At 38.6% G+C, this 27727-nt stretch overlaps 1 protein-coding gene across 2 annotated transcripts; it reads left to right on the forward strand.

The window, feature by feature from the left end:
• Positions 1–1154: 1154 nt before the first annotated feature.
• On the forward strand, positions 1155–23320 carry KCNMB4 (potassium calcium-activated channel subfamily M regulatory beta subunit 4). 2 transcript variants are annotated; one of them, XM_058191527.1, is made up of 3 exons: positions 1155–1508; positions 10041–10168; positions 22955–23320. In XM_058191527.1, exons 1-3 carry the CDS (start codon positions 1173–1175, stop codon positions 23121–23123), a joined length of 633 nt encoding a protein of 210 aa, XP_058047510.1. In that variant the 5' UTR covers positions 1155–1172; the 3' UTR covers positions 23124–23320. The 2 variants fall into 2 exon arrangements, with proteins under 2 accessions (XP_058047510.1, XP_058047511.1); XM_058191528.1 differs by lacking the exon at positions 22955–23320 and adding an exon at positions 16351–16585 and having other exon boundaries at positions 1173–1508.
• The last annotated feature ends 4407 nt before the right edge of the window (positions 23321–27727 follow it).

Below are 27727 nucleotides of genomic sequence, written 5' to 3' on the forward strand. Positions count from 1 at the left end.
AACCGAGTCCATCTCCTCTGCTACTGATTGTCCCCTGGTCTTTCATTCCACCAGTCCCAGATTATAGCCTTTGCTAGAGAGCTGGGTGGTCGCAATATGTCTCTGGGGGTGGGGGGGAGAATTTGAGCCTGACCATTTGTGCCAGGTGATAAATGGGGGCCCGACGATTTATGACTCCGTTCCTCTTGCAAGCAGCCCAAATAGGCAGAAAGCAACCGCCATTCATCGACGTCAAGTACGTTGTTCTGATCTCTTCTGCTGATTCGGGTGCGAGGTCGAGGCCACTCAACGGGCAGGCGGGAAAAAAAGAATAACACCGCGTGTCTCCCGCCCTTTTCCTCCTCTCCAAAATAGCCGCGCTGCTGGCGTCACGGGCAGCTTGGCTTTCCCAGCTCTCCCGTGGCTGTGGCATTGCCCCTTTCAGGGTTGCGGGACCCTCCCTTTCGCGGCTCGTAACCCAAACAAGCAATCCAATGCTTCTTCCGGAGCTTAAATCGCCGGGGCGGATAATCCCGAGCCAAGCTGTTCCCTCGCTGTAAACCGAGGGGGAGGCGGACGTTGGAACTTGGAAGGCTGGCCGGAGAGTTGCGGCCTGCCGGCGGATCCCTCCTTCGGCTCACCTTCTTGGCTTCTCAATGGCCAGCCCCACGAGGCCATCAATGGGAGGGGGCAGAAGATCTAGGTCGGAGCCCGCTCAGCCCCCCGCCTCCGCTAAGCAGCTTACCTCGTGGCAGATGTTGGCAGGCTCCCGGCCAGCTCCGATCGCTTGGTGGGAGGAGGAGGCCGACAGCCGGAAAGCCCCCTTGCCTCGCTAAGAAGGAGGTGCAGCCAGGGGCCGTTTCCTTGGCGATTCGCACCCTGCCTTGACTTTTTCTCTCCCCACTCTCCCGCCCGCCTCGCAAACGGATCTGCGCTCCAGCTGTGTCTGGCATCGCTTCCCGGGCCGCCTTCCAGCCGGAGCGAGCCCTGCAGGTGGGATCGGCCACTAACGAGTGGCCGGAGTTTCTTCGACGGACGCTCCAGCTCTTCCTTCGCCTGCTGCTTTCCCTCTTGTCTCCCGGTGGGCGGAAAGAATCTCCGGGCATTGCTGCTATTGCTTCCAGCCTCTCTCCCCCTCCCCAATCACGCCCCCCCTCCCAGTTCCGCTGCTCTCCATGCTCTGAGGCGGGGCGATGGCCAAGATCCGAGTGGCTTACGAATACACCGAAGCTGAAGACAAAACCATCCGACTGGGCTTGTTCCTCATCGTTTCTGGTATCTTGTCACTTTTTATCTTGGGCTTCTGCTGGCTCAACCCGGCCCTGCAGGACTTGCAAGGAAAGGCGGCGAACTGCACCGTGCTATCGGTGCAACGGATCAGCGAGGTTTTCGAGTGCACGTTCACGTGTGGCGCCGACTGCAAGGGCACCTCCCTGTACCCCTGCCTCCAGATCTACGTCAACAACTCCGAATCCAACGCCCGGGCGCTCCTGCACCCGGACGAGCACCAGCTCCTCACCAACCCAAAGGTAAGAGCCTAGTTCGGCGCCCAGCAAGCACCGGCCCGCCGGCCGGCTGGTCTCTCGGCGTAGATCAAAGGATTCCGCTTTATTCTTAGCGCAGCTCAGAACCGGGGTTAGGGAAGCGGGGCTGGAGAGAAAAGGGGCGAAATTTCTGCTGCTCTTGGGCAAAGATCGGAATGAAAGACCTGGCGCTATTCGGGAGGCGGACAGGTCGGCCCGCCAAGGTATCTGAGGGTGCAGAAGCTGCCAGGATGGTATCTAAGGCTACCTGTACAGGAAGGTTGGACTATGCTAGCAGCGGGCTTAGGTGAAGAGCTCTGTAATTCAAAGAAGCCAACTTCTTCGAACTACAGAGTTCAAAGCACTTGAAGCCCGGAATTTCGGAACTCTTGCTAGAGTTGGTGGGTACTTATATTCCCCCCACCCCCGCCCCTAGGAACAGCATAGCATTCCTGGGTCAAAACCTGAAGAAGCTTCTTGGATGAGAAGCGAAACGTCTTCAAAGAAAAACCAGAAAGTCCAATTGCCTCTTGGATAAAAAAGCACCTATGGGACAACTATGACCTGGATGACTGAGAAGCTCCATAGACATCCTGGGTCAAGAGCCGCTGGAAGCTTACAGGGTTTCTGGAGTTGCAGAGCAGCTTTCCACCCGTCCATCACCAAGGCTACAATGGGCTTGGCTTTGATTGAAAAGCGATGAAAGTGCTGGATCCTTCCCAAAATAGGGGTTCTCTGGTTCTGCCGAAAAGTTAGGAAGATTGTGGCAGTGCAGTGTAGCCGTGACCACTCCAGGGTCAGCAAAATTACAGTGTAGCTGCACAATGCACTGAATGATCTGAAGGGTTAGAGCAGATGGCCGGAGGCAAACCGGACCATCCATATCTATGAAACCTATGCCTTTTCTTTTCGTCTATTTTCTACAATATTCCTGAATACTAATTTCTTCTCCTTTGCGTCTGTTCTCCTCTCTTAACTGAACAACATTAGCAGTTTTGTTTCAGCTCTGTAGTGAAGGCTGACCAGAGCCTGATTCAAAGGGTTTACTTTGGGATTATAACTGATTGTAACCAGAAATAAGTACGATCTGTTACTGTTTGCAGCTGGAATGATGTTAATAGGCAAGGTCACTGTTTACCACATCACAGAAAAATCAATTCAAGTTAATGAAGTTCATTTGGGCAGAACTTAACCTCCCTTTCCTTGCCACTCTCCTTCTTCCAGTCTTTGGATAAGCACTCAGGTTAGGAGATGCAGCAAGCGAAGGGGAAGTAGAGGCTCTTTTTACTCTCCAATCAAATCTCTGCTTCTCTTCTTATCCACTGTGCAGTCCTCCTTCTGACATCATTGGCATCACCCAGGGATCTGACATAAGGATTTAGGTTGGAACATGGCTTGTAGAGGGGAAAGTTGGTTTGAAAGATCTGGACTCACCCATTTCTCAAAGCAGAGAACAACGATCAGAGAGGACCTGCAACAGGCTACAATGGCACTAACTCCATCTTTTATCCTATGTACTGTGGCTTGTTGCTACTTAAAGGGGGAAGTCCTTAAGCACAGTAGCAACAAGCTACTTCAATCCACGGCAACATTAGAACTGAAACTTGCCTGCCTCAGATATGAGTTGCAGACACAACAAAGCTATTAAAACAAATTGCTGGGGCATAACTGTGGGGAGAAAGTGGAGAAAATGTCTTAGATTAACTATTCTCCAAGAGGAGAATAGTTGTTCTCTGTTGCCTGCTAACTGCCTGCTAATTGCCATTCTCCTCAGGCTATAATGCATGAAACAATCTAAAAATGGACTTGAGAAACTGAAAGGTGTGCTCCTCCTTACAGGATGAAGATGTCCCCTAAATCACAGGGTGATTGATCATAAAAGAGAAGAAAATATCCCATCCAAATATGATATGCTGATATGCTTAGAATTCAGGCATTCATAAAATGCTGCAATAAAAATATAAAGTAAAGAAAAAAGAATAGGCTTAGACCAAGGGTAGGTATCCTGAAACTGAGGGCTTTTGGTCTCATTCGGTCATCACTACCAACACTCATTACCATAATTTTAAAGCAGGAATCCCATGAACTTTCCTAAAAGCGATAGAAGTGATTAATCATCATACACTCCTCTTGGTAGAAGACAGTATTTTGGCTTGCAAGATATGCTTTAGTAAAGCTATCCAAGTTTGTACAGAACAAAGTGAACCTGTTTGAGCAAAATTGGGTTTTGGCTAGCTTTTGTGATATACTAACCCAAATGGGCCCAAGTTGATTGCTCTTGTCTTTACTGTTAGTGGAGAATCAAGCAGGTAGCATGGGAATCACTAAATCTACACCTTCTCTATCTTACTAAAAATAATTATGTGAAAGTATTGCTTGTTCAAGACTGTGACTTGGAATTTACTAAAGAGCATGAATGTTTGAATGCAAGGAAAGAAAGGAAGACAGATATGTTGCCTGTCATTAAGAACAAGGGAAGGATATAGTAGGTCTGAATGAAAGTGGTTTATTTTTTTGGGAATGGACTAGTGATGGTAAAGATTTAGTTATGAGTGATATATGCTGAAATATATAAAGGGCTGTAAAGTATGAATTGGTGTCATCTAGATTGTTGTCTAAATTCTTATCTTGGTTGGAAATGCATGCTGTGCTTCAGGCAATGATACTAATAGAAGAAACAAATTAATTTTGGGAAAGCAGCTACAGTTTGTAGTCAGGGAAATCCTTTTTTCTGGTAGGTGACATGAGAAGAACAAGACAGGAAAGTGCAGAAAAGTGACTGACTCTTAGTTCCCCAAATTCATGCACATTCATGGGAAAAAAATGAATTGCAAGCTTAATTTATTTGATTGTTTATGTTGTAAGATTGAGAGGGTTAGTGAAGAGTATAAGGGTGATGATGAGAGGGTTTGAATGGAGGACATTGTATTATTTGAGAGTGTCAACTGAAAAAATGGACATCAAAGCCAAAAAAGGTATTAAAGAATGAGATTTAGGATTACCTACCGACCGTAATAATGGTAGCATATGATAGAAGTCCTACAGACACTGTTGAATTGGGTATTCTTATATTTATAACTAATAAAATAAATAAATAATACATGTGTACATAAATAGAATTTTTATTAAATGGTACCACTATAAATAGAGAGTAAGATAAAGATGTGTGATTGGTAATTTCATATATTTTCAGAATCATGTACGGGATATGATTGATAATTAGATTTGTGTTTGTTAGGAAATATGGGGAAAATATAATTTTTTTAGATATGTAAATATTGGTGGAAAGATGGTGGATAATCTTCAAGATGCTGAAACAAGTTTTATTTTGATGTCTAACATGATTGCCCCCTTTTCAAGGGCTCAATTTCTTCTTCCACTTCTGCTGGTCCAACAGAATCATCTCAAGATCACATAACAAATTCTACAGTAAAATCTATTTTCAGCCAAATATTTCTTTCTAACCAATATTTTGTTCAACTCATATGGACACTTTTACCTTTGATATTATTTAACAAATAATAATCTTAAATGCCTTCTAGCAAAGTTGTTCTTTTCTGATCTGTAACAGAGGAAGAAAAGATTGTTTTGTGCTTTAAATATTTCTGTGCTGGAGATAATGCTTTTTTCTTCTGGTGCCTAGTGAAGTTCTTTATGTTGCCAAGTTAAAGATTTAAAATCTAAATGGTTCAAAAATATGTTATATTATGAGTTAAAGCTTGTAGAAAGATGAGAACTGAAGGTCAAGGCTTCCTTTTCCATTATGAAAGACGATCCTTAGCAAAAAGAATAGAAAATTTAACAAGTGCCTCTTGGATCTCATTCCTTGGAACTACATTTATCAAGTAGTTCTGGCTGCAAAATAATGGCTTAAGAGGGGCATGAGTTGACTTTGAAGAATAAAGAAAAAAGGCAAGAAATAAAAGCTTTCAGAAGGCAGCACTGATAGAAAATAAACTGCAAGAGTTTTCATGTGCATGAACAAGACAATATGGGCTAAAAAGGGGACGAGCAATTTCTGGCCATATAAGACCCTGCAATTCTCTTGTGTAAATCCGAGAGATTCCCATTGTATTCATCCAGTTTTTGGCAAGAACTTGGAGGCTTTGAAGGGCTTCTTTAAAAGTATATATCTGTATTTTAAAGTATGCATAGCTGTTCCTCCCTTCCTGTTTTTGGAGGAAAGGATTTTAAAAAGATTTTTTAAAAAGTCCCTTATCCACTTTTCTGTTCCATTTGCTCCTACTTTTGAGTTCACCTCAAAAACAAAGACATCCAAAGACAAGGTGCAGCCCTTGAACTGAAAATAGTTACCTTTTCCTGTGTTAGAGAGAAATAATAGTCCTGTTGGCTTATGCTGCCCTAATTAATTGGATGAGACTAACTATAGAATAGAGGTTATATTTATTTAAATAAAGGTCATTGGGGATAATTCAATTAGACAAAACCTAGAAAAATTAACTGTTGGATATATATTCTGATTATTACCATTTAGTCATGTTGTCATCTGCATGCTCCCTTCTATGTTATTTCCCCATTCTAAAGCATAGGATTGCAATCTAAATTCAAAATAATATATAACCCAAAGCTGCTTTTATTTCACATTGGAAGTTTCTGTTGATATGGCCAGGTTACTGTTTTTCATGAATGTCCAAATAAGTACATACACTACTAGATAACCTTTAATGGTGGCAAGGAAAAATGTTCAGAATGACAATTGCTCTTCAGCTGTAGAGTATATTTCTGGGGACAATCTAGTCATGTCTATAGAAGAATTTGTTTCAGAGCATCTAACACTGAATTGTGAAGGGGCAAATGCTTCCAAGTTCTGGAGGATTTGATACTTTGTCAGGATTCTTTTCATATAGAACTTTTCACACGTATGAAGCCTATATTGAAATATATTAGAATTATAGCTTTGTTGACTATCGAAAACAGCTATGCTTTGCAAAAACAACAAGGTTACAATTACTATATCTAAACCAGATATAGTAACTGTAATCTTGATCATTCTGCTTCCTAAGCAAGGATGCATTCCAGTTTATCATGTCTACTGACAGGTATTGTATTTGAAATTTTAGAGGTATTGATAATATGAAGGTTCTTTCATCATTAGATGTATAATAGTTCATTTATTCATTAAAATTTGCACATTTTTCATTGTTTAAAAACAAATCCCAAGGTGAGATTCATTTACATTTGCAAGTCAAGTGAGAGACATGCATTTGTGAATCAGCTGTCTATTTCCCTAAATATGCCATTATTCATTGGTAATGTTTTCTCTAATCTGATTTTCTCCAAATATGTTCAGCTCACGTAGTGTATGATTAGGGAAAACTGAAGACCACTAACCTAGTATGTTCAGTGTTTCCCAACTTTGGCAACTTTTTAATTCCCAGAATTTCTGGAAGTTGAAGTCCGCACATCGTAAAGTTGCCAAGTTTGAGAAACACTCTAGTATGTTATTCAGCTGGATAGATTCTTTTTAAAAATATGAATGATTTTAATTGTTATTGGTATTTTTATCTGAAGACTAAAAAATATACTAAAATTCTTCTCACCTTTTTATTTTTCAGTGGAGTTATCTACCATCTCTTAAATTAATATTGTAGCACAATGTGTACCTACACAGAACACCAAATTAGCTGCCTTTTGAAATCTTTCCAAAACACTGCTTGGAGCAATAAAAATATCTTCTAGTTTCTATAGTATCATAGTCTGATTCAACATCATAACTCTAGTCATATATTCCTGCAAGAATCACAGAATTATAGGCTATTTCCTGAGCCTTGTATCATTGGACTCTTGTCATTGGTACAAGGTCCTCAATATAAAAAAAATAGACTACATACTATAGAAAAAAATTCCTAAAAGAGCTTTTTTTAAAAAAAAAAAATCAATAGAATTAAAAAGCTTCAGTTCTGAAGATAAATTAAAATCATCATTGTGATCTTTGTATACAGATGTATTAATCTATGCCTGAGATTCCCAGCTTTGAAGCCTTGGGAAGTACAAGGGTAAAATTAGAAAAGGATTGAACATCTTTTACTTTTGAATTGCTTTTCATTTTTACTATTTTCATTCACTGTAAAGTATTTCACCTTTCTGGGTTGGAATAAACCTCCAGTTTTACAGGGCAAGTCATACTCATCAGTATGTTTATCAGTACTGATGCCTGATGCATGTGGTTATAGTCAACTGAGCATTGGTTCTGCTAAACAGCCAAAGGTGCCTATGACTTTATCTCCAAAAGAGCAAAAAATGTATTTTCATTCAGTTAGGCATGGGTATCAAACTCGATCGCGTCACAGGTCGGATTGTGACATAGTGCTATGTTTTTTGCTTTTGCGGAGCCGGGGTGGGCGTGGTCTGCGCATGACATATCTGGCTTGCGGGTCGCCAATTCGACAGGCCTGACTGTTAGGGGGTTGGAGTGGAGGTGTGGCGGAACCAGAGAAAGACGGTTCCAGGCAGCTGTCTGTTACGAAAGTATGTAATATTTTACTGCCTTGTCTATTTGCTGTACCCAGAATGTTCAATCTCATGAATGGTAAGAATCTTTTCCACCTGAAAAATAGAAAGGAAGAGATGTTCTGGAGTGCTTTTTGCTGATGAGCTCCTAAAAAATCTCTGCATTCTAGTTTTATTTGGGTTACTCATCTCTCACGTTGAGAGATGATGAGTATCCCAAAATGGTGGCAGATTGGTTTCCTAGTCTTAGCCGCTCAGTGTTGCTAATTCCTCATTGGCCTCAGTCAGAAAATGGCCAGAATGATAATGCCAGACTTCACTATATTGCTCGATTATATTTCATAAGACAACTGTTAGATTAAATGCACATTCTGAATCTGGATCTAATTCTTCATTTTGATTTGAAATAAAAATGGCATGTTTTATATTTATGTATTTATGACAGCGAGAGGCTGAATCTGTAGGCTGAAAGATTGGGGGATGCAACCTTCCTCTCTCAGAAATCCACTATATTTTACATTCCTAGGTTTATATTCCTCCTTTGGTGCAGCTTCTTGATAATAATGGCAACTGCCTTATAGGGGATAGCTTTATCTTCTACTCTCTCATTAACCCTAAGATATGGGACATATAGGGACCCCTGAACACATCCTAGTTAGTAGACTGGGAATAATAATTATAGTAAGGATTGTGTTAATAGTAATGAAAGAGGAAATTAAAATCTGTAGCTCCTGCCCTTTGTACCTCAGAGCCACGTGACCACAGAAAACAGTTCCCCCTTCCTTTTTTTTTTGAATGAAAGCAGAAAAGCACAAGGTATTTTTTTAAAAAAATGTATTAAAAATAAGAACAATAGAAAACATCCTCATAATCTTAAGTAGTCAAACTATCAAAACCTTTACAAGCAAGCAAATAAGGCACTGAATCACAAATGATTCTTTAAACATCAGTCTCTAATAAAAAGCAGCAAGGAGACTGGTCACAGATCCACAGTGAACTTGTAGCTCAAAGCTTGAAGTAGAAGTAAACACAAAACTTGAGTTTGCAGTGCATTTTGACAAAAAAGGGAAGATTTGGGAAGATTTGTATATCTGGAGAAATAATTTTTAGGAGGGGAAAGTTTATTTCCAGGATTGCCTATCTGGGGCAGATTCTGGACTTCCCTAGTGAATACAGTATTATTTTATATCAGCCATGTAGGGAAATGCTAGCAAAGCATATTCTTCAAATGTACAGGTAGTCTTCGACTTACAACAGTTCATTTAGTGACTGTTACGACAGCCCTGACAAAAGTGATTTATGACTATTTTTCACACTTATGATTGCTGCAGCATCCCCATAGTCACATGATTTACATTCAGATGCTTGATAACTGATTCACATTTATGATGGTTGCAGTGTCTCGGGGTCATGTGATCCCTTTTGCGAATTCTGACAAAAGTCAGTCTGGGAAACCAGAGTCACTTAACAATCATGTTACTAATTTAACAACTGCAATGATTCACTTAACAACTGTGGCAAGAAAAGTCATAAAATGGGACAAAACTCACTTAACAAATTTCTCACTTAGCAACATAATATAGGGCTCAATTGTAGTCATAAGTTGAGGACTGCTTGTATTGCATATACTCAAGACATAACATAGCTCTAAAATCCAATACGAGAAGCAACTACTAAGCTTTTGTCCTCGTTTTTATGAGTTTCTCATAAAAATTCAATTTGTACCTAGAAAGGCTTTAGTCTCACCAGTAGAGCTCTTATGTGCTTAACAGATTTATTCTATTGTGTCACACCCTTTTTATGTAACTGTCTAAAATTAGAGACTGGAGATGTGCACAGGGAGAGATGGAGAAAATTCAGTTCCTTTGAATAGTAGAATTTCAGTGTTCAGTGACCATTCTTGAATAGTAATATTCACAACAGTATTCATTTAAATCTCTCACTTGTTTTTTTGCTGAATTTCTGAGCCATATGGTTTAAATTTAATTATGAAAACTGTTAAGGAAGAGCCAAGCTGAAATGCTGCATACTAAAAAGACGCCATTTAATGACCTTTTATTTCCACAGTGTTCATACATCCCCCCCTGTGAACGAGAAAATGAGAAGAACTCTGATATTGTAATGCACTGGCAGATTTATTGGGAAGACGAAGTAGGTTCTCAGCCTTTCACTTGCTACTTTAATCAGCACCTCAGGTAAGTATCTTCACACATCTATGAATTGACTTGTATATATTATCTCCACTTTCGCTGGGTTTTTTTGTACCTTTGCTTGTTGTGCCCAAAATTTAAGGATAGAGTTGAGCTAAATCAGGGCTCAGGTCTAAATACAACCTTGTCTCCTTGGAAGTCAAACTACTAGATTTTGCGTTGATGAAGGTTTATTCCTGGTTGGTATCCTGAGTGCAGGACATTTCCCCCCATATAAATCTTGACTGATTCCTGATTTTTTTTTTATTCAAAAAGTTTTACAAACATTTTTACCCATACTTCCCCCCTTCCCCCTCCAACACTCGCCCTGTCCCCTCCCTCCGCCCACTTTCACCCAATCTCCCCACCCCCCACCCCCGGACTTCCCAGAGCAAAATACAGGATATGTCACCTAACAATCATAAACTAAAATAAGCAAACAATCCATAAACTTCCATCCCTCCCCTAGTACCTTAACTCCCCTTATCTATTCAAAAAAGAAAAAAGAAAAGAGAACAAACTATTATAATTACATTCTATCCATTCTTAGCTTTTCAGTCCTTCTTCTCCATTCCAATATTCTTCCGTAGACAGTCTTTTAAGTACACTTAAGTTTCTGCTTTCTCTTTTAAGTTCATTAATTTTAGTATCCAATCTTCAACAGTATGCAATATTCCATCTTCCAATATTTCAATAGTGAAAGTCCAATTGCTGATATTAAAATTAAAATCAATTTACTCCCTATTATTCTTCAAAGTAATATCTTATATAGTCCACCAGATTTATAGATCCATCATACATAATAATAAATAATATCATTTTTATCCAATCCTTAATACTCCATTTCTTATTCTATTATTATCATTACCTTACTTTTTATCCAAATTAATTTAAATTTTAACAAATCCTCATATAATCAAGTAGCATTACTACAATCACTCCAACATTTAGAATATAAATTCAAACACTACCATTTACATTTAGTCCCACTTCTTCCCCATATATCCAACACTATAAATTACCAAATAATTTATAGCCATTTTCATACATTCCTTAATTAAGTCCATTTCTTGTTCTGTTTTTAACAAATAATTCAGTTGTTGACAATTCAACCATATATAAACAAATAACATCACTACAGTCACATCTCCAACATTTAAATTATAACTTCAAACAGATACAAATAAATTTTACAAATTCCAAATAACTATTCTTACAAACATATATAAGTTAACAAAAGTTAATTATAATTTAACCTTTCCCATAAAGAGAAACTCTGTTCACTTGAAATTGTTGCTTCTTTACTCCTTGTTCTTTACATTTAATAACCACTTGACTCAATCTTTTCTCCTTTACATCCCCTACTTTTTCCAATGTTTCTTCTGCATCAGTTTTAATCCCAACTATTTGATATGGACTTCCAGCCTTTAATACATTAGTATAAAAATCTCTTGCTTTAGATACTGTATTAAAACAATATCTTCTTCCTATATAATTTACTGTTGAACTAGCTGGAACATCCCATCTGAACCATAACTGACGTTTTCTAAGCTCATCCACCAAAAAAGCAAATTCCTTTCTACTTCTTAACATTTTAATAGGAATTTCTTTCAAAATTAATATCTCTTGTCCTAATATTTGGATTTTATTTTTATAAGATATTTGTAAAATTTCATTCCTCATCCTCCTGGTTGTAAAATAAATCACAATATCTCTTGGTAGCTGTTTCTGTCTGGCAACCTTAGATATATAACACGATATATTTTTTTTCAATTTGAATTACAACATCTTCTGGTTGCTCTCCAATCACCTGTGCAAAAACCTCTGCAAAAATTTCTTTTAAATTCTCTTGCTTATTTTCTTTCAATTCTCTAACTCTCAGAGCAAACTCCATTGATTTAAATTGCAACACCACCAATTCATCATCTACCTTCTCCACCTTTGTCTGAACTTCCTCTATTTTATTTTCCAAATTCAAATTAACTTGATTGATTTCTTCTACTCTTTCATCCAACTGAATCACACATTCACACAGTCGTTTAAATGCTGCCAACACATCATTTTTTATATCCTCATTCTGATCTTTAATTTCCAGGATTTTCTCTTGAATCTGCTTAAATTTTTGATCTATAACCGAAAATTGTGACTCCAAAGCTTCCTATAAAAGTTCCTTTAATTTTTTTTTTCATATCTTCCTGTAGTTTATGTATTTGAAATGATGAGACTCCTCCGTCCTTAACATTAAACTTTGTATCTTTAGGATGCATTTCTCAGTTTACTTTTATACTTTGCAACAATTTCAGTAAGTCTGTAATCTTTTCAAAAAAAAAAAGAGAGAGAGAGAGAATATCTTATTTCACTCCTTATAAAATCTTCATATAAGTGTAAATTCCAACAAGTTTAAACAGAACTAAGAGTGCTAGCCTTGTTAATAAGAATTTCCTTAACTTTCGCTTTCATGCCCTTTTAGATAGAAACGCCATTTTCTTATTCTTCTTAAGTACTCTTCTCAAGTACTATTTAAAAACGGAGTTAAGGTCTGGTACTTGCATTTATCCACCTTCCTGACATTGCTCTGTCTGTGTTGCCATTTATCAATTTAAATTATCATATTGATCGCAGAGATGGTCGCGGTGATTTGGTCTGCTAAAAAGCAGACTCATCCTGGATCCGGAGCTTTGGGCGTAAACAGGGAGCTCTCACCCTCAAGCCCCTAGAATCACTCCTGGGGCTTTCCGGGGAGCTCTACCTCCGCCCGTACGCTCACCTTTCCCTCCTCTCCTGAGGGAAAGGTTTCCGAGCCGTCAGACAGCCGATTTGCGCTGTCTAGACGGCTCTAATGTGATCTCGGGGCTGGCGGGCTAAAAAGACCATCTCCATCACCAACGGAGCCAACCGGAAGTCTGATTCCTGAATTTTGAGAACAGAATTTTGTAGTAAAAACAAACAAATAACAATTTGTCTTCCAGACATATTAAAATATTTCTAATAGTAACAATAATGAAAACAGGATGGTTCTTATATTCCCTATTGGCCAGGAAGTTATAATGAACAGCTTGAAGAGCAGGATGTTGCTAATGTAAACAAAGATGAAGATAAATAGAGTAGAGTTGAGTAGAGTAGAGTAGAGTAGAGTAACAGAATTCAACGGGACCTTGGAGGTCTTCTAGTCCAACCCCTACTCAAGCAGGAGACCCTATACAGGTAGTCTTACAACAGTTTGTTTAATGACCATTCAAAGTTACAACAGTTCTGAAAAAACGGACTTATGATCATTTTTCACACTTATGACCATTGCAGCATCCCCATAATCCCATGATCAAAATTCAGATGCTTGGCAACTGACTCATTTATGACAGTTGCAATGTCCTGGGGGGTCCTATGATCAACTTTTGTGAGCAAAATCATAAGCAAAATCAATGGGGAAGCCAAATTAATTTGTGTTGTTAATTTAACAACTGCAGTGATTCATTTAACAACTGTGGCAAGAAAGGTTGTAAAATGGGGCAAAATTTACTTAACAAATATCTTGCTTAGCAATGGAAATTTTGAGCTCAATTGTAGTCATAAGTCAAGAATTACCTGTACTATTTTAGTATAGATACAGAGATACAGAAGTTCCCATATTTCTTTGCGGCTGACTATTGTGCAATTATAGGTCATAGCCAAAGGCATCTTAAGGAATCCAGAGGTCTAAACCATAATCTTACAGTATATACTCCTTGGAATGAGTTTGCCATTCATCTAGAATGAATGGCAAGTCCCTAGGATGAAATTTAGATTAAGACTCATGGCTTTCCCAACTTACCTCTAACCAAGAGCATAAACATTATTATTATTATTATTATTATTTATTGGATTTATAAACCGCCCTTCTCCCGAAGGACTCAGGGCGGTGTACAGCCAGGATAAAAAAGAACAATATACAGTTAAAATACAATTAAAAAACTTATTATACAGTATGGCGAAATAATTAAAATTAAGAATCTAAAACCCCAATTAAAACCAGAGAAAAATTTAAAATTTAAAATTAAACAATTTAAGAAAGCCCATACGAACAAACAAATATGTTTTCAGTTCACGCGAAAAGTCCGAAGGTCAGAATTTAGCGTAAACCGGGGAGTTCGTTCCAAGAGTGGGGGCCCCACAGAAGGATCTTCCTCTGGGGCCGCCAGCCGACATTGTCTGGCGGACGGCACCCTGAGAAGGCCCTCTCTGTGCGGCGTCTGGTCGGTGGGAGGCATGAGGTAACAGAAGGCGGTCCCGTAAGTACCCAGGTCCCAAGCCATGGAGCGCTTTAAAGGTGGTTACCAAGACCTTGAAATGCACCCGAAAGGCAACAGGAAGCCAGTGCAGTCTGCGCAGGAGAGGTGTCACATGTGAGCTACACGTGACTCCCTCTATCACCCGCGCAGCTGCATTCTGGACCAACTGAAGCCTCCGAGTGCATCTCAAGGGGAGCCCCATGTAGAGAGCATTGCAATAATCCAGGCGGGAGGTAACCAGAGCGTGAGTGACTGTGCATAGGGCATCCCGATCAAGGAAGGGGCGCAGCTGGCGAACCTGGTGAAAGGCTCTCCTGGAGACGGCCGCCAAATGATCTTCAAACGACAGCCGTGCATCCAGGAGAACACCCAAGCTGCGCACTCCCTCCTTTGGGGCCAATAACTCGCCCCCAACAGTCAGCTGCGGTCCTGGAAACATCAGGCAGCATACAAATTTAATAAATTATCATCATCAACCCAACAAGACAGACACAGACTTCAGAGGATAATTAGAACTGCAGAAAAAACAATTGCTATCAACCTGCCTTCCATTTAGGACCTGTATACTGCACAAATAAAAAAGAGGGCTGTGAAAATATTTACAGACCCTTTACATTTATTTTTATTTTATTTATTTATTTTGTCACACAGTATATATAAGCATAAGCGTGAAACAACCATACAATATATAAGCTTATATATGAGTATGAGTATGTAATAACTATATTAATTGGATACAGAAAAAGGAAACAGGAATGGTAGGCACATTCGTGCTCTTATGCACGCCCTTACAGACCTCTTAGGAATGGGGTGAAGTCAATAGTAGATTGACTTTTGATTGGTTTGTTGTTTTAAAAGCTGTTTTAATTTGCATTTACACTAGAAGCTTATTTGAGAGCATTTTTTTTATCTGTAAACTTATGACACACACATACATACACATATGTCTATAAAACCACCAGATTGGTATATATAACTTTAAAAAGTAAGACAGAGCCTTTTCTGACATTCCTTTTCTCCCTCCCTCCCTCCCTCTCCCCTCCCCCTCCCCCTCTTTTTCTCTCTCTCTCTCTCTCTCTCTCTCTCCACCAAACCAACCAGGCTGAAGAGAATGTTTTTGCTAGACCCGATTACTTCCAAAACCTTTTATTTTATTTTATTTTATTTTATTTATTTATTTATTTATTTTGTCACACAGTATATGTAAACATAAGCATGTAATAACTATACAGTATATAAGCATATAGAAATATGAGTATGTAATAACTATATTAATTGGATATAACGAAAGGAAACAATATGCAGGAACGGTAGGCACGTTCGTGCTCTTATGCACGCCCCTTACAGACCTCTTAGGAATGGGGTGAAGTCAATAGTAGACAGTTTTTGGATGAAGCTTTGGGGATTTTGGGAAGAGACCAAAGAGTCAGGTAGTGTATTCCAAGCGTTAACAATTCTATTACTGAAGTAATATTTTCTGCAATCAAGATTGGAGCGGTTAACATTAAGCTTAAATCTATTGTGTGCTTGTGTATTGTTGCAATTGAAGCTGAAGTAGTCTTCGACAGGAAGGACTTTCTAATAGATGATTCTATGAATTAAACTCAGGTCATGTCGAAGGCGGCGTAGTTCTAAATTTTCTAAACCCAGGATTTCAAGTCTGCTGGCAAAAGGTATTTTGTTGTATCCAGAGGAGTGGAGAACTCTTCTTGTAAAATATTTCTGGACATGTTCAATTTTACTGATGTCAGAAATGTGGTATGGGTTCCAGACAGTTGAGCTGTATTCAAGAATTGGTCTAGCAAATGTTTTATATGCTCTGGTTAGTAGTGTAGTGTTTTTGGAGAAGAAGCTACGCAAGATTAGGTTTACAACTCTTAAGGCCTTTTTTGCGATGTAGTTACAATGGGCTTTGGCACTTAGATCACTTGATATCATCCTGGACATGAACTGTTTCAACTCCTATCTTCAAAACAATTCTACAGAGCACTGCACACCAGAACAACTAGACACAAGAACAGTTTCTTCCCGAACGCCATCACTCTGCTAAACAAATAATTTCCTCAACAATGTCAAACTATTTACTAAATCTGCACTACTATTAATCTTCTCATCGTTCCCATCACCCATCTCCTTCCACTTATGACTGTATGACTGTAACTTTGTTCCTTGTATCCTTACAATTTATATTGATATTGTTTCCTGATTGCTTATTTGTACCCTATGACTATCATTAAGTATTGTACCTTAGAATTCTTGATGAACATATCTTTTGTTTTATGTACACTGAGAGCATATGCACCAAGACAAATTCCTTTTGTGTCCAATCACACTAGGCCAATAAAAATTCTATTCTATTCTATTCTATTCTATTCTATTCTATTCTATTCTATTCTATTCTATTCTATTCTCATCATCTATGCTGTTTCCTTATAACATTGCCTTTTATCGTTTGAAGATTTTGGAAAAACCTAGCAACTGACCAGGAATTCATTAAAAATATTTCTGCTCCCAAACCTCAATCTGGATAACACAAAACAGCAACTTTTTCACAGGCATAATTCATCTTTCTCAATATTTGTTTCTCCAGGTTTTAATTTCAAGTAAAAATTTGTAAAGTTAAAAAGGGGAGGAAACAACCTGCTGCTGGGTGAAGCATCAACTTCTAACCAGCACTTTATTTATTTAGAATGTTCCTGCGCTCCAATTAGAGCCTCCTGGAATAAAATGGTCAACTGCAAATCTGGAAAGAGGAAATACAGAACAAGGGGGAAATGTTGGAGTTTCCTCCTTTAAAATGGCTGCATTTCTGTAAATGGATTTGCCATCTGCACTGCTGCATGTGAAGTGGTGACATGGGGGACGTTAGTGTGCTAGGAATGGTGGAGGACGTGTCCATGAAGAAGAGGAAGAAGCTAGAGAGGTTTGATAAATGCTGGGTGCACCATATGCCGCAGAGACTGTTGAGATAGGTTAGAGTGGCTTGACTGAAGAATATCCAAAGGAAAAGGTTTGGAATGAAATCATTGTCAAGGAGCTTGGCAGTGGCTGCAGTAATAGCATCTGGAAAAGGTGGTGGCCAGCGTGACTCAGTTGCAGCATTAGAAGCCACATGACAGATTGTGGGGAGGATGGAAATGTGGGAAACAGCTTACATCCCTGGCAAGTCTTACAGAAGCCCAGAGCACCTACTAGCCTTGGAAAAAGCCAGCGTTGGCAAGATTTAGAAAGGAGATGCAGGGACCTGGCAGAAATATCCAATGCAACATCTGAAGTATAACAGCAAGCTAGAGTTAGATGATTCTAGAATTGGTGCAGCATTATGACTGCTTCAATTTGCAGAAGTGCAACTATTAATTGACTTGATGAGTCAACTGGACTGCCAGTTGCTCTGAAAACTGGGGGGCGGGGAACCTCACTTTGTATTAAAGGGACCTGACCCTTTTGTGCTACATTGCTCAAACATTGGTTTGAGACTATTCAGAGACACGAGAGATCCTCTTGTGATATCCAGACAATAGAATTACAGTACCACCTGTGAAGTAGGTAGTTAAAATTCTGAAGTCTAATTGTGGGTTGTAACTGTTGGTTTGGTTTCAGAAACTTTTTGAACACTGTCCAAAAAACTGTAGAACGGCCAACATGATTTAGTGCAGCATCCCGGTTGTGTTTTAGAAAGCCTCAGAAACATTGTGACAGTGGTCTGTGCTATTTGGAGAATGGTGTGGGCAGCCTTGGGAAGAAGACCTAAGCTGGGCAGCATCTGCTTTATATAGGATCAGGCTGGGTACATCTCATCAGCAATAGGAGAAAAATAGCAAAGGTCCTCTGGGGCAGCAGTGCTGATAGGCAGCAAGGTATCAGGGCGAGTGGAGTGTAGGACAGCAAGGGTGGAAGGGATAGTTGGGGCTTTGTGGTATGCTCATTAAGGATGATGATGCTTGAAGTGGTACTGCTCAGTGGCTCTGGAGCTGAAGTAGAAACCTGGGGTTAGTGGTGGCTGGATGAAACTACAGAAAGCCTTCGGCCTCTACTTCAGCTCCAGCACTGCTACTGCTGCTGAGGAGTGCCACTCTGCAGGGCAGGGATGGGCAGGAGAACAGTTGAAGAGCCCTGGCAGTTATAAGTGTGAGGAGGCTGCCAAGTGCATGAATTTTGATTAGGTGATTATGGGGGCACTGCAACAGCTGTAACTTCAAGGACCCCGCATAAATACCATTCATTCAGTGTCACTGCAACTTCATACAAATTTGGTGATAACTCCAGGACAGCCTGTAATGGTACTTCCTGTGACTTCCTATGGAAGTGAAAGTTGGACTTTGAAGAAGCAAGATAGGAAGAGTATACCAAGGACAGCCAAGAGATCAAACAATGGATCATTGAACAAATCAATCCAGAATTCTCACTCAAGGTGCAAATGACTAGGCTCAAATTATCCTACTTTGAACACATTATGCAAAGACCTGGCTTCCTAGAGGAAGCTTTAATGCTGGGAAAGCTGGAAAGAAAGAGAAGAAGAGGATGGCTAGCAGCAAAGAGGATGGACTCAGTTACAGTGACTGCGCAACAATGGAAAACCTGAAATATCAGATTAAGAATAGATCATCATGGAGAACCCCTATCTATTTGGTTATTAAGAGTCAAGACTGACTTGATAGCAATCAATCAATCAATCAATCAATCAATCAAAAGAGCTGCAATTCTTGAAAGTTTATGCTTTTTAATAACGTTTGCTAGTCAGAAAGAATATTACCAAAGTCTTGATTTTTGCCACTACAGACTAACGTAGGTGGCTTCCCATTTGCTAGCTCTTTTGTGACAGTGCCCGCAATATAATCTCAACATACAAACTGCCCATTTTTGCTTTCCTACTCCTGTCCTGAGATTGAGATTCACAAAGAGATCCAGGAGAACCTTTCAGATGACCAGAATCTCCATTTTGCCTAGGTCACAAGATCTGCCAAATAATAACATTATTCCAGCTCTTCTTGGCTGGATTTAGCATTTTCCTGAAATAGTTCTCAGTATACAGTAAACTTTGGTGCTTTTATGTTGATTTATCTGTTTCTACAAAAAAACTCCTGAACTTGAAAGTTCAGGAGCCCCTTCAGGAACATTCCTTTTCAAAAGCAAACAGCAAACAAGAATACAATGCTGAGAGATGATCTGCAACAAATTTTTGGCTGTAGAGCTGGCTTATTGCCTTGGTCTAAATTACTTTGTGATTTCAATGTTGGAATTGATTGCAAAGGCTTCTGGTTAGTTTGGTCTTGAACCCCTTGTGTTTCATACTCATGAACTAAATTCTGCTGGCAATGACATTTTAGTCTTTTTCCTCTGGCATGTTTCTCTTTACTAAACAATAACTTATAAAAGGCAAGCAGGAGAAAATTCATAATTGAAAATGTACTAGACATAGTTGAGTTGGGAACTTAAAACTGTCTTTGGGGAGTTAGTGGATGGCAAATACAGCCTCACCAGACAGTCTTTCAGTAAATAATCATTTTGTGACTGACCATTTTTGCAGCTATTCTGTTGATGGGCAACCAGGCTATAAGTACATGCACAACAGATGCATAATTCACCCCAGTGGTGGGATTCAGCCAGTTCACACCACTTTGGGAAAATCAGTTGTTAACTTTCTGAGCAGTTTGGTGAACTGGTTATTGGAAGAAATCATTAGGGCAGAGAACTGGTTGTTAAATTATTTGAATCCCACCACTGACAGCAACTCTATAACTCAAAAAAGTTGGAGACTCTACCATGGCCTCTTGGCACAGATTTCATAAGGTAAAGGTAAAGGTTCGTTCCCGACTCTAGGAGGTGGTGCTCATCTCCGTTTTAAAGCCGAAGAGCCAGAGCTGTCCGAAGACGTCTCCATGGTCATGTGGCCAGCATGACTAATAGCAAAGGTGCATGGAACGCTGTTACCTTCCCACCAAAAGTGGTCCCTATTTTCCTACTTGCATTTTTAAGTGCTTTTGAACTGCTAGGTTGGCAGAAGCTGGGACAAGTCATGGGAGCTCACCCCGTTACACGGCACTAGGGATTCAAACCACCGAACTGCCGACCTTTCAATCAACAAGCTCAGCATCTTAGCCTCTGAGCCACTGCATTTTCATTTCATTTCAGATTTCATAGGAGGAGGGAAATATCTTCATACAGGGTTACTTATAGTGAAATATGTTTTCACCCTTTCCATACAATATATAGTTTCCTCTCTATACACATACAGTAGACTTGTATTGTATCTCTTTACCAAATTCTCTGCAACAGCTAGAGTTCAGCAGGTATGTACCTCTTCACTCATTATGCCAAATTAAGTCTACTGTTTATTTATTTTCCATTGTGACTTGGCAGCTGTAAAATGGCTCACTGATATCTTTTATTCAATGTCAGGATAAATGCTGTGCCCAAATATTTTGGAGTTACTAAATGAAAGAATGCAATAGATAATAACCATCTGCAGAGCACTATGCTGCACTTCAGAGTCATCAATTTTAGGATAATTGCTTTGTTGCAGCAAAGGAACCCTCTGTAATAAGGGCTTTTAGAGAATAGAATGTTCTGCTTTTAGAGAATAGAACATCTGCCAACCTTTATTTTGTCAACTTAGTTGGCTGTTTTCTCTTCTGAGTGGCAACCAACTGCTGAATCCAAATGCAGGCAGAGAGCCTCTGGTGAAAAAAATCACAAACCCTCTTTAACTTGATTGTCTCTCTATGGTTATAAACTACACATATTTTTTTGTTGATTAAAGAAGTGAGAAGATTCTGGTTTAGCCTTATAAAACTAAAAACACTTTCAAGTAGCAAGATTAATATGCATTCCTTCAATCCTTGAGTCAACTAGAAAAGGTATATCAGCATAAATTGTACTATTTCCACAGGTCACTCAGTCAGTTAAGCCTCATGTGTCTCTGGAACAAGGCTGGCAAGTGGTACCGACCTTACAGCTTTAATAAGGAAATGTTTCAAAGCAGTGATTGATTGATTCCTTGACTACTTTTTCTTTTGTCTCTTTATTCAGCACCATCTGCCATTAGAAAAACAACCATCTATTTGTCTTCATACACATGGCAAGACAGAATTGAGGATCCCTGGCATAAGCTTGAAATAGAAAGTTTAATTACCCATGTTCTGAGTGAATACAGAGTTACTGGAATTTCTGATTGGAGCAGCGGTCACCAACTGGTGGTCCATGGACCACTGGTGGTCTGCGAGAAAATTTTGGTGGTCCATAGAAAAATTATTTGCATTTTTTATATTGCACTAAATCAGGGGTACAGTACCAGTATTTCTCCCCAAAGTCTTCCACAGTAGAAAATTGTCTATATGGAAATCCTTGTTGACACAAGTAGTTGAAAAATTGTGATACTCTCATTTGTGACAGAAGCAGCATGAAATTGATGGCAGAACTGGAATCTGTAGCTTCTGAATGTTTTCTGCACCCATCTAAGAGCCCCTCTGTTCTTGTTTTTGGAATTGCTTTCTGCTCTTTTAGTTTGGAAATATTCTTACGTTTCTTGCATTCAGTACATGTTTAAGATTTCCACATGGTTTTTCAATAATCTTCAAGCTTGGGGTCTATGAAAGCAATTCTAAAGTATTAAGTATTACGTACTAATTCTAAGTATTAAGTATTAAGTACCTATAAGTACCTATAAGTACTTAATTTGGAAGCATGTTTCTAAGATATCCATCCTTCTTTCAGATTCTGTTTCTAAACACCTTAGAATTTTTTATTTCTTACAACTGATGTGTTACATAGTACGTCTTGAAAGGACATTCAGTCCCATGCTTGTTATATTCAGTGTTTTCTTATTTTAAATATACAAGCAGCTACATATAAATAGTTAAACATGCAATTTGATTTGCAGTATATTGTATTTAACTTTGTACTTTGTTAAGAACTGTGTGCATGCATGCTGGAATTTGCACTGTGTTCAGTGGGTGCCAGTAGGTATAATACAGTGAAAACTATTGCATATATAGCAGTGGTATTTCTGAGATAGTTTTTAATCTGTAAATGTGTTAAAAATAAGGAACTAAATTAAAAAAAAACAAGCGAGCATTTTTATTTCATGAGACTTAGAACTGTACACAATAGCAAAGCAATAGCACTTATAACCACTTCATAGTGCTTCACAGCACTCTCTAAGTGGTTTATAGAATCAGATAATGTCCCCAACAATCTCAGCTCTCGTTTTACTGACCTCAGAAGATGGAAGGCTGAGTCAACCTTGAGCAGTCAGGATTGAACTCCTTGCAATGGGCAGAGTCAGCCTGCAATACTGCATTCTAACCACTGCACCACCAGGGCTCCAAAAATATTAACATATCCAAGAACATATCAAGATCAATTGTGGTTAATTTAGTTTCTTCCCTGCAAATCTGATGGTTGTAAAAATGTAGAGAAATTGCTACAGTACATTGTTTCTGATGATGTTGCAAATAACATACTGTATCTTTTATCGTTCATAGATGGCTGATTCTAACTCTCCACCCATAATTCTTTCCTATTATAGACCAGATGATGTATTGCTACAACGTACACATGACGAATCTGTTCTTTTGCACTGCTTCCTTTGGCCAGTGGTCACATTCCTGGTTGGAGTCCTAATTGTGGTCTTGACCATCTGTGCAAAGAGCTTGGCTGTCAAAGCAGAAACTATGAAGAAGAGGAAGCATTCCTAAATGGAAGACACCCTTCAAGAAAGGATGAGGGAATGTCAAATGTGACTGACTTCTCTGGTATTCCCAGCAATGCCCATTCCCAGTGTATTGCCAACTGCTGGTCTTGCTGATGCCTAGGTGACCATGCTGTGACATGTTAACTAGTTGTTTCTGCCATTATGAAAGCAAGTGTGTTTTTTCCACTAAATGATCCTAAGATGCATCGAACCTTCATTCAAACTTAATGAAATCAAAGTATCTGATGGAGTGGAGGACAAAATGTGAAAACCCAAATTGTGGTTGACTTCATCTTAGTAAATTTATCTTTCTTAATGCTATTATTTAGTCTTGAATATTTATTACTTCCTTTCTCATAGACTGTATTTCTCAAATATTAAAAAGTGGTTGTTTTTATTAGCATGTGTCCTTCTTTTGTGGGAGTGATTTGCTTTAGGATCAAAAACAAAATATCACAAAATATCAGTCTTACTGATTATTCTTGAAATTAACCATTTAAAATTCAATATATCGTAAAATTATTTTGGGAATTGAAAATTGACTTTTGGGAATGATTCATTTTCTATCTTGCAGCCACATTTTCCTTCATAAGTGTTTCTCTGTAGGATGAAAACTGTCTATTGCAAATTCATATTTCTTATCAGACCTTTTCCTGATTGTTACTCAAAAAGTAACAGGACATGATTCTAGGACCCTAACTAGTTTTTTTTTTCAACTATTAGAAATGGCATAAGTAGAGCAGAAAATTAGCAGCTGGCTATTAGAAGCTTCCAGCCATATATTTTTGTTCTATTTTTCTAAGGTTCTAATTTTTTTCATTTTCCTGTCTGTGTGCTCTGGCTGACCAGAGTTATTTAGTTAGTTATTTCTCAGTGGACAGAGTGGTTGACATTGGTGCACTATTATTGTAATGAAGGTGTCTGATCCCTTTACTCTTTACTTCTGACTTTGGTCTTTCAGTTCCTCATATGGCTGTTAGAAGTTCCATCACAAAATATGAGGCAATATTCATGTTCAAGACCCACTACAGTGACTCCTCATATGTTTTTTTTAATTTATATGATCCTAAATGCTGTTGGTTCAAGTTTATTTCATTTGTCATGTTAACCTTGCCACATTCCCAAGAGTAACATTTTCTGCCAAGCCTCACTAGATTGCAAAGCCAAATATTATTGTTACTACTATTGCCTTATGCAGTCATCATCTTCATCCTCATCATCCAATATTTTGTAAGAATTGTACAGAAAGACAATGTAAGATATATACTGTATAAAAAATAATGACAAAAAATGGACCACAAATGGTCCTGATTTATTTCAATTCTACTGGAATTCTCTCCTGGAAAATAGAGTCAAGCACACTCCATGCAACTGTTGTTTCTTAGGAGTTGATTTCCTGCTTGCTATGGTGATCTTCTGAAAGGCAGGAGTTCCATTTGGAAATTCAACTTAATTTTTGGAGGCTAAGAGTCCTGTAGAGTTGTATTTTGCACATTTCTTTCTTGAGTGGGTGGGATATGGCTTTGCCCATAGGTGCAGCATGCTACCAGTGCAGAATGCTGTGATCCCTTCCTACATACCAAGAAAGAGATTTCTCTGCAAGGGGGGAAATACATGTTGAAATAGGATCCAATCTGGGTTGGTCACCGGGAACAGAGGTTTTGTCTTCCAAGCTTTGGATCCTGCAACATTATCCTGGGACATGCATATTCACCTTCATTCATGATGAATTATTCCATATGAAAAGTATTTATTCATACCCCAAGGAAACAATAACATTGTATTAATCAACTAAATGGGTCTTTATGTCTTTTAAAGACAGCTATACAGATAGTCCTCCGCTTATGACCACAATTGAGCCCAAAATTTCCGATGCTAGGTGAGACATTTTTTGTTTTGCCTCATTTTATGACCTTTTTTGCCAGAGTTGTTAAGTAAATTTAACAATTGTTAAGTTGTTAAGTTAGTCACTGGATTGTTAAGTGAATCTGGCTTCCCCAATGACTTTACTTGTCAGAAGGTCGCAAGAGGTGATCACATGACCTCAGGACACAACAATCATCATAAATATGAACCAGTTGTCAAACATTCAATTTTGATCATGTGACAATAGCAATAGCTCTTAGACTTATATACCACTTCACAGTGCTTTACAGCCCTCCCTAAGTGGTTTACAGAGTCAGCATATTGCCCCCAATATTGTCCTCATTTTACCAACCTCAGAAGGATGGAAGGCTGAGTCAGCTTTGAGCCTAGTGAGATTCGATCTGCCAAACTGCTGGCAGCTGGTGATCAGCAGAAGTAGCCTGCAGTACTGCACTCTAACCACTACAATAGGGCTCAATAGGGATGCTAAAGTGGTTGTAAGTGTAAAAAATGATCACAAGTTCCTTTTTTCAGTGCCTTATAACTTTGGTCATTAAATAAATTGTTGTAAGTTGAGGACCTTCTGTATTGTTGCTATCAAGACATATTCCCACATGCTGTCGTTCTGTGGCTTTGGTAACCAAGCATTGTTCACACTCCATCCTGGAGGTTTTCAAGAAGAGACTGGGCAGCCATATGTCCAGAAGTCCCTTCTCAATTTTAATAAGTCCCTTATTAATTTTCTATTCTGTTACGGGACTTGACACTGTTCATAGACAGAAAGAAAAAAAATCCACTTTTAGTCATTTTACTGGTTTACTGAAATTATGACAAAACTCTTTTTTTCTTTGGACATAACTGGGTGGATGAAAGTATTTTATCCAATTTGTTTCCTATCATCCATCCATCCATCTATCTATCTATCTATCTATCTATCTATCTATCTATCTATCTATCTATCTATCTATCATCATCATCTATTTTTCTGAAATGAGTTGAGAGTGCTTTGACTAATAAGTATTTTATTTATTGTATTTAGTTAGTAATATTTAAATTTTTTTTTATTTGATCTCCTCTGAGACAGGGGTGTCAAACTCACAGCCCATGGGCCTGTTGCCTGGTTTAGCAAGGGGGGAAAAAGTCCTGATACATCATGATGATGCGAGTTTGGCAACCCTGCTCTAAGACATCTACTGCCTCTCAGAAATTCAGTGGATCACTTCTGCCCTAAGGAACCTGGATAGGCTGGCTTCTTCTTGGAGATCAGATAGAATGGTTTCACCCTAGCCCACTGGAGGCCAATCCCCCAATCAGCTGCTGGAGGGTTGTCAGCCATGGTCAATCCTTTAGGAAGTTAGAAGCTGCTCTTGCTCCCACTTCTTTTTTTTTTTGTCTGGCAATTCTGTTTCTCTGTTTTGGTAAAGAAACAATGACCCAATAGATCATGAGCTTTCAAGTTGTTACTACAAAGGAGACTAGGCCATTTTAAGTCTGCATTTCAAGTAACAGAATATGTAGAACAGTTCCAGATGCTTTATGAAACATAATTTTAATGTGTTATGTCTATAGACTACTGCAGTTTAACGATTTTGTGATATTGATGGAGAAAAAGAAACATTGTCATGTTTTGTACTAGGATCTCCTTGGGAAACAAACTATTGAGTACTTTGTGAGGAGCGCTAGAAAATCTTGTATTTATGAATCAGATGGTCTCCTGGTCTGTTTATTTTTATATAGTTAGACTCTTTGGAAATGAATAATATAACTTAAATTTTTTTTTATCACTTTTCCCTTTTTCTCAGTCCAACATTTTGGATCATTTAACCCGAAGGGAAATATGAGAATTATTGCAAAGTGCCTAAAAGCAATGCTATTGATTGGATTGTCTGTTGAATCCATTATTGTTGACATACCTATTATATGATTTCTCTTTGAATTTTTTATTTCTGGGTTCCTAAGTTAAAGAGGAAATCCTTTGAAAGGTGCTTTTATTGCATATTTTCCCAAACATAACCTGCTGAGCATATATCTCATCTTAGGCACAGCAGACTGTTTTGATTTTATTCAATATTTATATTGCCATTACTTTGAAGAATTTTGCTTCACTAAACTCTGTCATACTCAGTTTTATTAAAGGATATGAATTCCCTTTCATGTGTGGCAATTAGATTTTTATTTGTTAATGAATCAGCTTTCTCTTTGCTTTATTCAATAAATTCAACACAGGGAATTATTACAACATGTACGTACATATCTTTCTTTAAGTTCTGTTAATGGTATTCTGAGTCTAGCTGAAAGAGACCTGTAATTCAAATAAGGACTTTATCATTTATAAAAGATCCCACTTTAGAGGATGGATCAAAATCAAGATGTAGTGGATATATATTCCCTAGTGTTTAAGGGGCTATAATTACATTTTCTAAATTTTCTCAGCTAAAAAAGAAAACCAGAAAGTGAAGTTGAGATTGCATCAAGAATATGAACTTACATGCCATTAAGCCTAACTTGGAGTGAATCTGCAATCTGTCGTGTGATTTCTCAAATGTTTATTTCCTCTGAAAAACAGTCTTTTATATTTCAGCTTGAGTCGCAGGGTTCTTGAAAGTTTATTTTACATTTCTGATGGTGATAGTTTTTAGCTTTTCTTTTCTTTTTTTTAAGTGAGAGAAAGTGCTACTATTGCTGTTCTTGGTTTCTACCTACCTGCCCAAACTTCACAGTTTGAAGACAAAAAGGAAAATC

The sequence above is a fragment of the Ahaetulla prasina genome, chromosome 7, assembly GCF_028640845.1.
Source record: "Ahaetulla prasina isolate Xishuangbanna chromosome 7, ASM2864084v1, whole genome shotgun sequence".
Taxonomy (NCBI): Eukaryota; Metazoa; Chordata; class Lepidosauria; order Squamata; family Colubridae; genus Ahaetulla; species Ahaetulla prasina.

What these genes read in the sequence shown, in the direction of transcription:
- KCNMB4 (XM_058191527.1), top strand. Translation starts at nt 1,173, where the DNA reads ATGGCCAAGATCCGAGTGGCTTACGAATACACCGAAGCTGAAGACAAA. An exon ending in AGCTCCTCACCAACCCAAAG is followed by an intron (nt 1,509 to 10,040) that starts GTAAGAGCCTAG and finishes TTATTTCCACAG; the next exon opens with TGTTCATACATCCCCCCCTG. An exon ending in TACTTTAATCAGCACCTCAG is followed by an intron (nt 10,169 to 22,954) that starts GTAAGTATCTTC and finishes TTCCTATTATAG; the next exon opens with ACCAGATGATGTATTGCTAC.